The following is a 13,300-nucleotide window of genomic DNA, read 5'->3' on the forward strand; positions in this document are numbered from 1 at the left end:
TGGCTGCCATCCTGGCTGCATCCTTGGTCCATCATCCTCAGGGACCTGGAGACCAGCCACCTCCTGCTTTACATGGCATTTCTCTTGCCACAATGAGCTATCTCACTGCACCCAGCAAAGGGGGGTGCAGGGGTGGCCACAGACATTAACTGGTAGTTTTTTCTAATTCTAAATACAGGACATGTTTGTGGTAGAAAAATGGAAAACATGGAAAGTCACAAAGAAGAAACACAAAACTACAGACTTCTAAAACAAAGAACTATCTTCATTTCGGTATACTTTCTTCAAGCCTTCTTAAGAATTTGGATCATCTCACCCTGGCCAGGTATCTCAGATGGTCAGAGCATTGTCCTGATACACCAAAGTTGCAGGTTCGATATCCAGTTAGGGCACATACAGGAAGCAACCAATGAATGCATAAATAAGTGGAACAACAAATTGATGTCTCTCTCTCAAATCAATAAATTAAAAAAAAATGGATAATCTCTACATATGTTGTCCATCCTGCCACCTCTACTTAATATTATAGAATAAATCCTGCCTGCAAGTTTGAACGTTTCTCAATAAAACTTTTAGAAATGACTTGTAATTAAATATTCCCCTGATGGATGCCCCAGGGTCTATTTACTGGCTCTCCAGCTGTTAGATATGCAAGCCGTGTCCTCATTCTACGTTTCTGAGTGAAGGAGTCACATGATCAAACATTGCTCAGCTGACTGAGTTTCCCTTTATTCTTCCAGGAGGTGTTTCTAAGCCAGTTGACTGTGGTCCTCACCCCACACCGGTCCCTGGGCCCAATGCTTGTGTGCTGTACAGCTGGAGCATTGGTCCAGCCTGTGGCCATGGGTGAGGGAACATGCAGCCAGCGAGGAAACCCGAGGAGCAAAGGCTTTCAAGCTACCGTGGCCAAACTCTGGCTGGGGAAAATAAAATGGTAAAGATAAAGAAGCAGCCCCACCCGTGTCTGTCAGCATGAAGGACTGAAGTTGCAAAGCTCTGGCTCAGCTGGCTGGGGTTCAGCTGGGATTTGTGCTGGGATGTAGGCAGCGGCCATAGAGGAGTCTTAAGACAGAGTCCACAAGCCCTCACTGTGTCACTGTGCAAGGTGGCAATTCCCATGGGCTGCCCCCCAATCTCCTCTGCTGCAAAACGTGGACAATATATACCTCTTAGCACTGCAGGTAGGGTTTAGTCAGATGGCATTTCTGAAAGGACCTAATCTTGTCCACTTACTACTTCACTAAATTTGGCACATAATGGGTATCCCTAAACGCATTTGCATTCATAACTAAATATCCATATGCCCCCATATAGTTACCATACATGTGTCCTAATGAAATGCATCCATCTCTGTGATGATTGCTCAGAAAATCCTAATTGCCGCTAAATATGTATTGATGCTGAGGGTGGGATTTCAGAGTGTGTGTAACTTTAAGGCAATCAAACAGGCTTGATGAATGCCTGCCTCTGCTCCTTGTTAACTTTATACGTGTATTTGTTAAATTCCCAGGTTGATCGGGGGCCCAGGCTTTCCTGGGACACAGTATTAAGAAGGAGGCTTGAACTGCAGCAAGGCCAGGAGGTCCACCTCCCTACAGCAAGAGCAATGTGCTAGTGAGGAGGGGAGGACAAGGCCCTGCAGGCTCTCTTCACAAGTCAGTGACAAGGTCCAGGGGTGAAGGTGGCTCCACGGACAAGGCTGGCTCTGCACACATTTGGCCCCTCCAGCCTGGGATGAGTCAGACGTGCGGGGTGCAGTGCTGGGGCTGCATCCACAGGTATGTATGTTCTAGCATTAATCAGATCCCTCTGTAAGGGTCTCTGTTGGGCCCTCTACTGATGAAGTCCAAGCACGTGGTCTCCCCAGCAAGCCCCTTTATTTCCTTCAGAGAGATGTCATCTAGCTGAGGGTGGACTCGGCGGCCTGTCTGGGGCTCTTCCTGCTTGGTGGGGACACTCCATGAAGCTCCCCACGTCAGGGCAAAGTGAGAGCTGGGCAGTGAGAACAGACAGAGATGGAGGCAGGGAGGAAGCATGTGAGAGGTGGGGTGGGAGCCGGCCTTGGAGCCCATGAGGATGGAACAAACTTGCAGGGCTCGAAGGGTGGTCTCCTCTGTCCTAGGAAACCCTGAGCCTGGGGTCTCCTCGTGAGTGACAGCCAAGCTCCTGGCAGTGATCAGAAGGAGCTAAGAAAGTTCTGTGCTCTGGGACAATAGAGGTCCCGGACCATACCTACCCCTCAGTAACACCCACCTTCAGGGCTTGGTTTCAGCTTTTAGAGAAGGGTGGCTTTTCCTTTCAACCCTGCTGAGCAGCTCCTCAGTTACAGGAGTGTGTGGGAACAGGGAGACTGCTTTCTACGAGAAACAGGGAGGAGAATGACCAGAAATGGGGGTTCTGCCAGCTTCACACTGGGGGATTTCCATGCAAGATCAAGGGCAGATTTCAGCTCAGCACAGGGAAGACTTGGTTAAAGCCTGTGGTGCTACCAGTTAGCTGCTGGGCCTGCCTTGGGATGTGGTGAGCTCCCCGTCACAGGGGCTATGTAGGCAGAGGATTCCTGCTTCTTTGAGCAGACATGCTTTCTAGTCACTTTCAGTTTTAAAATTCAATCATTCTATAAGCCAGCGAGTACCCCCTTTCTATAGCTCAGTTTTCTCATCATTTGCATAGATTCTAGATAAAAGTTTAGACTGTCATGAAAGTCATGACGGGCAATGAAGGCAGAACAGGGCAGGAGGCCTTCCCCACCCACACAGACGAGAGGGAGAAACGGGCCCTGCTGCTCTGTCGCTCTCAGCTCTTGGGAAGCGCCCCCCCCCCTTGGGGGCCTCCCCCACCCCATGGTCAGAGGGTGGCATTCCATTCTGGTAAAATGTCACAGGAAAGGAGGCAGTAGGGTGACTCATGCATCCCAATCTGCCCAGAACTTTCCCAGTTCTCAAAGTCCTAGGTCCCAGGAACCCTTCCTTCAGTCCTGGGCAAATCTCGGCAGCTGGTCGCACAGGGGAGCAGGGGACTTAGAGGCAATTATTTCTTGGAAGCCTGGAAGCCTCTGAGGGAGCCTGCTTGTGATGTGGCAACAGTGACACCTGGTAAAGAGCCTCACATGGAAACACTCAGTAAAGGTATATGCACGAGGGAGGCCCGGGGCTGCAGCACCAACGCTCAGCTGCCACCACTTCTAAGGCACTGTGACTCACAGGCAAAGCAGAACGATTTCGAAAAGGCCTGAGGCAGCAGGCAGGAATGACTTGTAAAACAGATTCAGAAAGTGGTCAGTTTAATCCTACCTTGCAATCTTGCAAATCTCTTCAGTGGGTGGCAGGACAAATGTGACTCTAGATCCCTGCTGTCCCTCCTACCCATCCCTTCCCCTCCCCCCAGGCCCACAGGGGCTTCACTGCATTCTCTAGGACACTCTTGACCTGGGGTGTCCCAAGGGGCCCAGCCCAGGACTTATCTGACATCCACGCCCTGCATCTGTCCCATTTAAACTTTCTGGGTACCCGTCCCCTCTGCACCCAACAAGCTGGCTGGGAGAACTAACCGGACAAACTAGTTCTCACGTGAGTCTGCTTGTGATGTGTTTCCCAAAATGGGTATGCTCCACCTGGGAGCCGCATCTGGGAGCCACAAGCTACACATGACAGCCTCCTGGAGCATTGGTGTTACGCCAAGATTTGAGGGGAAAGACAACATACTACTTGGAAGCATATAGATATTGTGGGAAAACTATAACATTCATTTAATTTTAAGATAAAACAGAAACTATCAAGAACAGAACTAACAAGCAAAACAGAGACAAACTCATAGACGGAGAGCAGGCTGACAGCAGTGGGGTGGGGGTGTTGGGGGTGGAAGGAATTGAGCGAAAAGACTCGTGGACTCGTGGACATGGACAACAGTGTGGTGATTGTAGGGGGGAGAGTGTGGAGGTAGAAGAGAGTATGGGGGGCGGGGTAAATGGTAATGGAAAAAAACACAATAAAAATAGAAACAAAATACAATAAAATAATTGGAAAGCAAAAATAAAACAAACTATCACAGAAATGTCATAGTCACGGTTCATCAGGCCACACCTCCAGACACTCGCTTCCTCCCCTTGCCCTGCCCCTGTGTGGACACTGGTTCACCCCCTTCCAGGATTCAGGGCGTCATGTGGGCCGTCTGACCACACTGGCTCTGCCCAGACACCGGCATTTGGCATTTTCACCGAGGCTGTGTGCTCTCGGCCACAGCTCCTAAGGGCATGTGGGGCAGAGCCCTGCTCAGAACATAAATAAATAGGTGTTCCTGATGTTTGGGTAAACACGGTGAGGCTTGTCATCAGGCCTCCAGGTTCAGGGAGGACTCAGGTGCATGCTGAGTCTGCAGGAAAGGGTGAGTTTGCCCACATTTCTAGAGGTGGAGGCAACAGCCCTGTGGGGCTCAGTGCCAGTGCTGACCAGACTGTGTCCCAAAGGTCACAAGTCTTGTGCTGGTGCTGTGTCAGAGCCTTCAGGGTCTCCCCTTGGGCATCCCTAACATTTCCATGCAACAGGGGGAAGAGGGCAGGAAGACAGCTCTGCTGGGAAAGAGGGCTGCCCCCTGGGTGACATCATCCCACCCTTCAGGCCTGCAGGGGAGTCTGTTGGGCCCTGCCTGGGTTTCTTCCCCCACCCCTGGTCAACTTCAATCCATCCCAAACAGTGAGACACACCCAGGGAATCCAGGCCCTCAAACCGAGAGCGAGAGCTGGGGGCTGGTCCAAGACAACCTGGCAGGCAGCACCTTCTGCTTTCGCCAGGTTTCACAGCAGGCAGATCTCCCAGCTAAGCCCAGACCAAGATGGCCCTGCTCCTATTCTCATCTCAATCAGCAACAGAACAGCGATGAGATGAGAATCTGAGAACTTGAAAGGACCTCAGGGATCACTGAGATCAGGCCCAAAGGTTTCCCCACCCCACCGGGCTAGAGATTACAGAACTGACTGGCACTCTGCACTCACGGGAAGAAGAGATCTGGGGAGCGAAAAGGTTTCGGATGGAAAATTCTGCTTTAAATGGAGATGCTGATACCTCCTTTGTGGGCTGTTATATTGTAGTTTAGGAACATAAAAATCAAGTTAGGAACTTAAAAATCAAGTTCAGCCTTGGCTGGTGTGGCTCAGTAGATTGAACCTGGTTCAATTCCCAGTCAGGGCACACGCCTGGGTTTTGGGCCAGGGCCCCAGTGGGGGGCATGTGAGAGGCAAACCACACATTGATGTTTCTCTCCCTCTCTGTCTCCCTCCCTTTCTTCTCTCTAAAAATAAATAAATAAAATCTTTTTAAAAAATCAAGTTCAAAGGAAAAGATAACCATTAAGCAAAGTTCAGAAGAAAAGCTGGAACACACATTAGGTGTAAACTCCCATCCAATTATTAAAAGCGAGCTGTAAATCTGTCCTTAAATCTTCCTAAAAGGCAAAGTACAGTAGAAGGGAAATTGAATGGCTTATAAAACTTGGCATGTACAAGATAAACATATAACACTGCAGAATAAAAATCAAGCTTTTATCTGATTTCAAGACTTGCCATACAGCTACAGTAATCAAGACAGTGTGGCATTGCAGAGATACACACAGACATCAGTGGAGCAGAATGGAAAACCCAGAGCAGGCCCAAATAAGTGAGGCCAGCTGATTTTCAACCAAGCTGCAAAGGCAATTCAGTAGAAAATGGTTGGTCTTTGCAACAAATGGTGCAGGAGTAATTGGATAACCATAGCCCCTCTCTGCAAAAAAAAAAAAATTAACTTTGACCTAAACCTCACACTTCTACAAAAATTAACTCAAAGTGAATCACAGATTTCAATGCAAAATAAGAAAACTTTCAGGGGTTTAGGGTTCAGTGAAGAGTTCTTATACATTGCACCAAAAGCAGGATCCAGAATATTTAAAAATGGTGAGTTAGACTTTATCAGCATCAAAACCTTTTTCTCTTTGAAAGATCTTAAGAGGATGAAAAGCTACCGGAGAAAATATTTGTCAACTACATGCCCAACAAAGGACTTATGAGTGTAGAGAACTCTCAAAACAATAGTTTAAAAAATCTAATTAAAAATGAATAAAGTAATATGAGCAGACATTTCAATAAAAGAATATGCACATGGCAAATAAATACATGAAAAGATGTTCCACATCCCTAGCCATTAGGGAAATATAAATTAAGACCATGATGAGAAGTTACTACACACCTATTAGAATAACTAAAATAAAAAGTAGTGACACCACCAAATGCCGGCAAGCATATAGAGGAACTGCATCTCTCGTACATTGCTGGGGAAATGTACAGTGGTACGGCCACTCTGGAAATCGTCTGCCAGTGTCTCCAACAAGAAATCAACATGCAGCTACCTGGGACCCAGCAAATGCACTCCCAGACATTCACACCAAAGACATGAGAATGTATGTCCCCACAAAAACCTGTCACAACCGTTCCTAGCAGCTTTATCTGTAACAGCCCCCAGCTGGAAACAACCCAGATGTCCTTGCACAGGTGATTGGCTAGACAAATCACGGCAGGTCCGTGCCATGGGAAACTACCCAGCAACGAAAAGGAACAAATGGTGGATGCATGTAGCGACCTGGGCAGACCTCAAGACCTTGTGCTGAATTTAAAAAACCAACCCCAGAAGGTCATACACTGTGTGATTCCATTTATAAAACATTCTCCAAATGACAAAATTACAGTCATGGAGAACAGATGAGTTGCTGCGAGGCATTGGGACTAGCAGCCAAAAGGGGACGGGTGTGACGATAAAGGAGATCTCTGTGGCAATGGAATAGTTCTGTGTCTTGAAGTGGTGGGCTGGTGGGTCCATGAAGCTACACATTTGATAAAATGGCATGGAGCTCTAGATACACTTTATAGCAATGTCTTCTTCCTGCTCTCGGCCCTGTCCTGTAGTTTTACAAGATGGAACCATTGGGAGAAACTGGGTGAAAGGTACACAGGACCTCTCAGTACGATTTTCCCTGTGAATCTATAATTGTTTCAAAATAAATTTTTAAAAAACTCAGAAATAAATTAAGCTTTGCCTGGTACTAAGAACCCAGCTTTCCCCCATGGTCCCTCATAAGGAGACCAAGCACCTCAGTGACAACACACCTGTCCTGGGCCTGTGGGGTAAAGACATGTGCAAATGCACACAGCTACTTCTCCACACCTTCTTCAACAGAAACAGAGAGCGCAGTGCCCAGGGACATGTCAGGGAACTTATAAAGCAGAATGAGGGCCGAACTAGCCCAGCCCCACACAAGGTCCTGTGGTGGGCCCACTCGCCCAGGCGCAGCCCTGGCTTCTCAGCTCCGCCATTACTATCTCTCGGGCTTTGGCACATAACTGGGGCTCCCTGCAGGCCAGCGCCTCCACAGACAGAGAGCGGGTAAAATACAGGCAGGAGGCGGTCAAAACCAGAGAGACGGAGAACAAGGAGGGGGTGAGGCCTGCACTGGGGGGCCACCCATCTTCCTGTGTGTGGACCAGAACCTATCCCCCAAGCAGAACAGAAGAAGGTGAGGGGAACCCACACCCCATCCCAACATCCCAGCATCTGGGCCTCCCAGAGTGGAAAGAAGAGTAGTCACTGTCACAGGCAAAAGACAATGATCAGAGAGATGGAATGAGCTACCTGTGGTATTTGTTCTGTGGCAGTATAGGTCACAAATTCATCACCAGGAGAGAAATTAAAGCTAAGAAAGTCCTGGAGCATTGACAGGAGGAAGGGGTCCGAGTGACCAGTGGCCCCCACCCCATCCATTCCCATTGTTCTCCCATTGTACCCCCTCAAATGGGGCAAGGCTGGGACACATGCCAGGAAAACAGAACAAATGCCGTCCTCAGAGTCAGAGAAACCACCCCTGATGGGGAGAGGGCATGTCTTACCCCATGGGCTCACTTAAGAAATTCTTTGGCCCTGAGCATCCTGTTCAGTCTGTTTTCCTGAGCACACATTACAGGTTGCTGGGATATAGCGCTTTCCTCTGGAAACTGGGAGGGTAAGCCCCTGGTTGGGCCTCAGGGACCTCAGGAAGCTAAGGCCACAGGCCAGGGACAAGTACCCCTCCTTCATTTTCCCTCCCAGGTCAGAGGTCACCAGGGCCACTCAGGCCAGATTCATCTCTCCTTCTCATCCCACTGCTATTCCCTGTCCCTTCCTCCGCCTCCACAGGATGTTCTCTTACTCACTGGCTATACACTGTTTCACTCCACTGGGGCCCTGGGTGTGTCAGTGCCTGAAATTTGGGCAGCGGTCATCAGTCAGCCACTCCTTTCACAAGATAACCTCAGTTTGGCCCCAGAAGTTTCACTTTAAGCAGAAACAGATCTTTGTGAGGCTGCCAGGATGAATTAGCCACAAAGGCTCCTTCCTACCTCGCCCCCCTCAACCACCGCCCCAGTAATTGTTGAATGAACCCATTTTTAATTTAGAGTTTTAGAGCTCTGGACACCGAACGCTGTCTCTGACAGTGACTGGTGAGCAGGCCCCCTACTTTTTAAGAATCCTGCAAAGCCAGAGACAACAGGCTGTCTCTAAACTAGCTGCCGTTGTGTTTACTCCTGCAGAAGAAGGCAGAAAAACTCACCCTGAGAGTGACAGCAGCTGGGCTCCTTAGATGAGGAGTTATGAAGAAGGAGAGGTAGGAGCCTGTTAGCAACTGGGAGCAGCCACACTACAGCCCCTGCAGTGCCCTGGTCGTGGCCGGGCTGTGTGGGTTGCCAGGCCTGGAGAGAGCCCTGACCACTGGAAACAGGCATAGCCATGGTGTCCCCAAGTGCCAACCTGGAGCTGAGTGCACTGTGTGGTGGTGAGGGCCAGGGTGCACAGCCTTTAGGGCACAGGTGGCAAACACAAGGCCTGTGGGCTGAATCGGGCCCTCCTCCTTGTTTCTTACCCAGCGGCAGCGCCAAGCTCCTTGCCTCTAGTTGAGGAGTAGTTACATTATACAGTCCTAAAATTACATTCGGCCCTTTGAAGGCAACCACAAGGCTGATGTGGCCCCGGTGAAAATGAGTTCGACACCCCTGCCCTAAACCATACAGTGTGTGGGGGTTTGCAGAAATGTCACAAAGTAAATGGTGCACCTGTCCCAGCAACAAGGAACCTAGGAAATGGATGGGTACCCCTGTTCTCCCCCACCCCATGTCACATATATCACATGTCACACGTACCCCACTGGGAGGGTGCAGGGAGGCCACCCAACCTCTCACAGAGAGGACAAAATCTCCCATCAAACAGCAAAGCCCCTAGATGGCCAGTAGCATCCCCTGGAAGAACAGGCTTCCAGTAAGTTCAACCAATGACATTCCAGGCCCTATATTTGCCTTAAGATTATCCAACCTTGTACTTGGTCTCAGACTGTTACAGGAAGCCAAATGAAGTCTTTGTCAAACTCTTAGAATTACAATGGATCAACAGAGGCAATAATTAAGAAAATCTGGGTTTTAGAGTGAAGAAAAACTTTCAGCTGGTATGAGACTTTAGGAGGCCAATTGGCCTGGGTCCAGGCCCCAGGCATGCGTGGCTAAAGCATCAGCACGTGAGAAATTGTCTTATTCTTACAGGTCTTCAAAGAAACTGCTGCTACACATGCATTTTTTTAGGGACTCGGGGAGGGTCTAAGCATGGAAATAGTGGAAGTTGCCCCCACCCTGGCTCCCTCCTGAGACCCTCTCTTTTCAGACCACCCAACCATTTCCCCCACCATTTCCTCCCATCTCCTAAGTTGTAAACACCAAAATTTCCGCCCCTCTCTGTTGAAACTTCTCCAAGACTCTTTTAAATGGTGGGATCAAAACCACACACAGCGTTCTTCTCCAAGTCTGGCCAAAGGTGAGGACATCTGAGGATTATCTTAAATAATCTCAAAATTTGTGTGTCTTATTTATATCCAACCATGGCATCAGTTCAGCCTGTATATATTGTTGTGTGGGGAGACAGCAGAAGCAGGAATGAGGATCCTGGTCCACTGCCAACAATATAAGCGTATACCGTATTTTGCCATATATAACGCGCACCCACATTTCTGTGTGCATTATACACAGGAATATGAATTTATTATACCCACATATACTGTAATGCACATCCTTATTTTCCCTCAAAATTTGGGCAAAAATTGTGCACTGTACACAGCAGAACATGGTAGGTGAGATCCACTGTGACCTCCAGATCCCTTTCTGTTGGATGCTCACATCTGGGTTCCCCCACCGTTGCCCTACTGGAGGCTCTACTTAGCCCCATCTGATTGTATGGTTGTCTGAAACACCTGCCCTGCCCCACGATCCCCACCCTGACCCCGAGGAGCCCTGATGTGGGCTCTGCAACCTCCCACACTCTCACCGGCTTTGCCCCCTCAGCAGGGGCGTTCTCACTTGCTTTGACCAGCCAGAACAGGCAAAAGACCCTGAGGGCGGACTCAACCTTTTCGAGTCCTCCTAGACACATGATGGAGTGGACAGCATTTCTGACCCCTGGAGAAGAAACTGTCCTCACCACGCAGCTGCTCCACCCCGGCCTTCACCCACTCCCTGGAACTCGTCTAGCCCTCACCGAACAGACTGTCAGAACCCACCGCTTGCCTGGGGCCATGTCCGGACCTGGAAAGCTGGCCCGAATGCATGGGACTGAGAGCCATCCTGGGGGAATTCTGAACATTGCAGGCAGGGAGGTAGCGGAGCCCCCATGCTGCTGCTCCTGGGGAGAGAAAAGCCCGAGGAAGGAGAACATCCCCTCCCATGCCCACCACAGATGAGCTGGGCCCTCACCTCCTCCGTTTGGGAGGGACCACAGCCTTCCCCGGTAGGGCGTGCGCCTCCAAGCACACCCCACTTGGGAAGTAACTGCCTGCAAGAGGTCTCGAAAAGTGCTCCACGAGACGTTCTTTTTCAATCAAAGAACAGAACAACTCCCTGGGCTGGTGCTAAGATCTGAATAGAGTTTTCCTGATAAGCAGGTACTTGACTGTCCTGTACGACACGCACACACACACACCCCCGCACGCGTTCGCCTGTCCAGGCGTCCCCTCGCCCGCCGTGCCAGATCCGGGGGATGCATCCCGGAGCGCGGCACCCAAGTTGGAGCGGGGAGTCCTGGGCGCATCCACAGCCTCCTGGGCTCCAGGAAAGGTGCGCCCGGCGCTGCTCGGGTCCGGACGGTGTCCGGTTCTCCGCTCACCTTAATGTTGCTGAAGATAGAGCGGGGACAGCGACCGGCTGGGCCCGAGGAGGCGCCGCTGCCCTGTCGCGCACCAAGCTCGGGCAAGAGCCCCATGGTGGGGGGCAACGGCGGGGCTGTGGCGGGATCGAAAGACAGCGGTGGCGTGGGGCGGCGTCCTGTCCGGTCTGGTTAGGGCGTTGGCGGCAGGACCCGGGGCGGGAGGCCAGTAGAGCAAGAGCCGGGAGTCGGGCTGGTGCGGCCCGGCGGAGGGGTGGCGTGCGTGACTGCGGTGGCCTGAGGAGTTCCGCAGAGCCGAGACTGAGCCAGAGGGTGCGCGCCTAGAAGTTTTATAAGTGGCCGCCGCGGCTGCTGGCGCCGCCTACGATGAAACGCGCTCTCCCTCCTCCTTCTCCTAGCTTGTCAAAGGCTCTGTGAGCCCCCGCCCCGCCCCGCGGCTGCCACCGCTGGGACAGGTGTGACGCCGCGGACCGCCTGGCTGGGCTTCGCTCCGGCCGGGGATTCCGTCTCTGCTCCAGGAGCTCTGCTGGGACCCGCGAGGCTTGATCGCCTCTGGTGAAGGTCCCGCCCGCGGGGAGGAGGTTGGGGGTGTGGCGGGCCGGGGTGGGGTGGGGGGAGATAGTGGCTGGAGGGGCAGGAGGCTGTAGGAGGATGGGTGGGGTCCCCCGGTGGGACTGGCGGGGCGGGGGTTGGTGCAGGAGGGAACACACTGGCGCGAGACCGAAGGGGACCAAAGAAGGGGTCCGCAGGGCTATGGGGGCAGGAGGAAGCCAGAGAAGGACAGAGGGGTTCCGGAGGGGCCAACGGGAGTCGGGGGTGTTGGAGGCGAGCCGCGGTTTCTGGAGGAGAGGGGAGCCCCCGCGCCCCTCCCGATGCACTCGGAGAGATTTACTGAGCCAGTCTCTGCTTGTTTGCACTTGCCGAAAGAGAACCTGGACTCTCACTCAGTTCCGGTGATGGCTCTGAGGCTCGCCGAGGTTCTGTTTGTGTCAAGGACTGATTTATATTTAAACTGTTCTTTGCGCTGGCGAGGGGGGCCGGTAACAAGGTGGAGAAGTGGGGGCCGCCCCGGGCTGGGCCAGACTCAGTGGACCGGAGCCAAGGTAAACTGCAGACGCTGTCAAGAATCAGCTCTGCCGGGCTGGCCTGGAGTGCTGCGCGGGAGATGGGGAGAGGGGGTGACCAAGCAAACGGACGCACCCCACTGACCTCCTTTTCAGGGCTGGCGTAGAGCAGCGGCTTTATTTTTTCCCCCAAGATTTTTTTCCCACCAGGATTCTCAGTGTGTCAAAGAGATAGGTGAGGCTTTTCAAGAGAAAAATAAGAAAGTTCTATTAAAAGCAGCTGCAGTAAGGAAGCCAGTGGCAGGGGTATTTTTCCAGCTCCCCTAATTCCCGTAGTCCCCTGCAAAGCCAAGCTTGGCAAGCCCACCCTACTTGCAGGAAAAGCACCAGCGAGCTCACCATCAATACCAGGAAGTGTTGGTTACAACGAAGGCCGCAGGATGGATGGACTACGTAGGTTTCTTTTTCTACCCAACACCTGATGCCTTCCTGGGCCTGGTTTGGGCTGTCCTGTGTCCTGGGGCTTCTCCTATCTCCCATCCACCATGCTGTCGTGTCCTGTGGTCCTAGGGCCCTGGACACAACAGCATGCAGTGCCGAAGGAAAAGCCATGGGCCAGTGGGCAGCCTCTGGCCACTTCACCCACCACAGAGCACAGGCCATCCGGAGAGGCTTTCCTGAGCCCGGCGTCAGCCCGAGAGCCAGGGCAGGCGTGAAACTCCAGGTCACCACTCTGCCCTCTTAGAAAACTTGGAACACAAGGACAACTGCCACGATGGAGCACTCAAAGTGTACTGAGCACTGAGCTGTGACATCCCCGGTGGATTGTGCCAGGCATTCTGCTGAACATCCACGTCCGTGTGACTCCACAGAACCCAGCACTCACCCCAAAATTACAGGTGCTATTGCCGTCTGGATTTCACAGGTGATGGTGCTATGTAGGTCAACTTAAAAAAGTGCCAGGAAGACTAGACCACATAGCTACTAAGTGATGGAGCTGGAACTTGAACCCAGCTTTGTCTGACTCTAAAACCCAGA

At 51.7% G+C, this 13,300-nt stretch overlaps 1 protein-coding gene across 2 annotated transcripts in view; it reads right to left on the reverse strand.

Moving 5' to 3' along the window:
• Positions 1–12,904, reverse strand: part of SLCO2A1 (solute carrier organic anion transporter family member 2A1) — a 76,865-nt gene extending 63,961 nt beyond the window's left edge. Inside the window, exon 1 of one of the 2 annotated variants that reach the window (XM_045857408.1) lies at positions 12,662–12,904. In XM_045857408.1, coding sequence (XP_045713364.1) covers positions 12,662–12,874 — 213 coding nt within the window. In that variant the 5' untranslated portion in view covers positions 12,875–12,904. Of the gene's footprint in view, positions 1–11,198; positions 11,658–12,661 lie in introns of those variants that run through there. The other variant, XM_045857409.1, reaches the window with a different exon arrangement.
• Positions 12,905–13,300: the final 396 nt, after the last annotated feature.

The sequence above is a fragment of the Phyllostomus hastatus genome, unplaced genomic scaffold (assembly GCF_019186645.2).
Source record: "Phyllostomus hastatus isolate PE091 unplaced genomic scaffold, TTU_PhHast_1.1 phas_scaffold_129, whole genome shotgun sequence".
In the NCBI taxonomy this organism is placed as follows: Eukaryota; Metazoa; Chordata; class Mammalia; order Chiroptera; family Phyllostomidae; genus Phyllostomus; species Phyllostomus hastatus.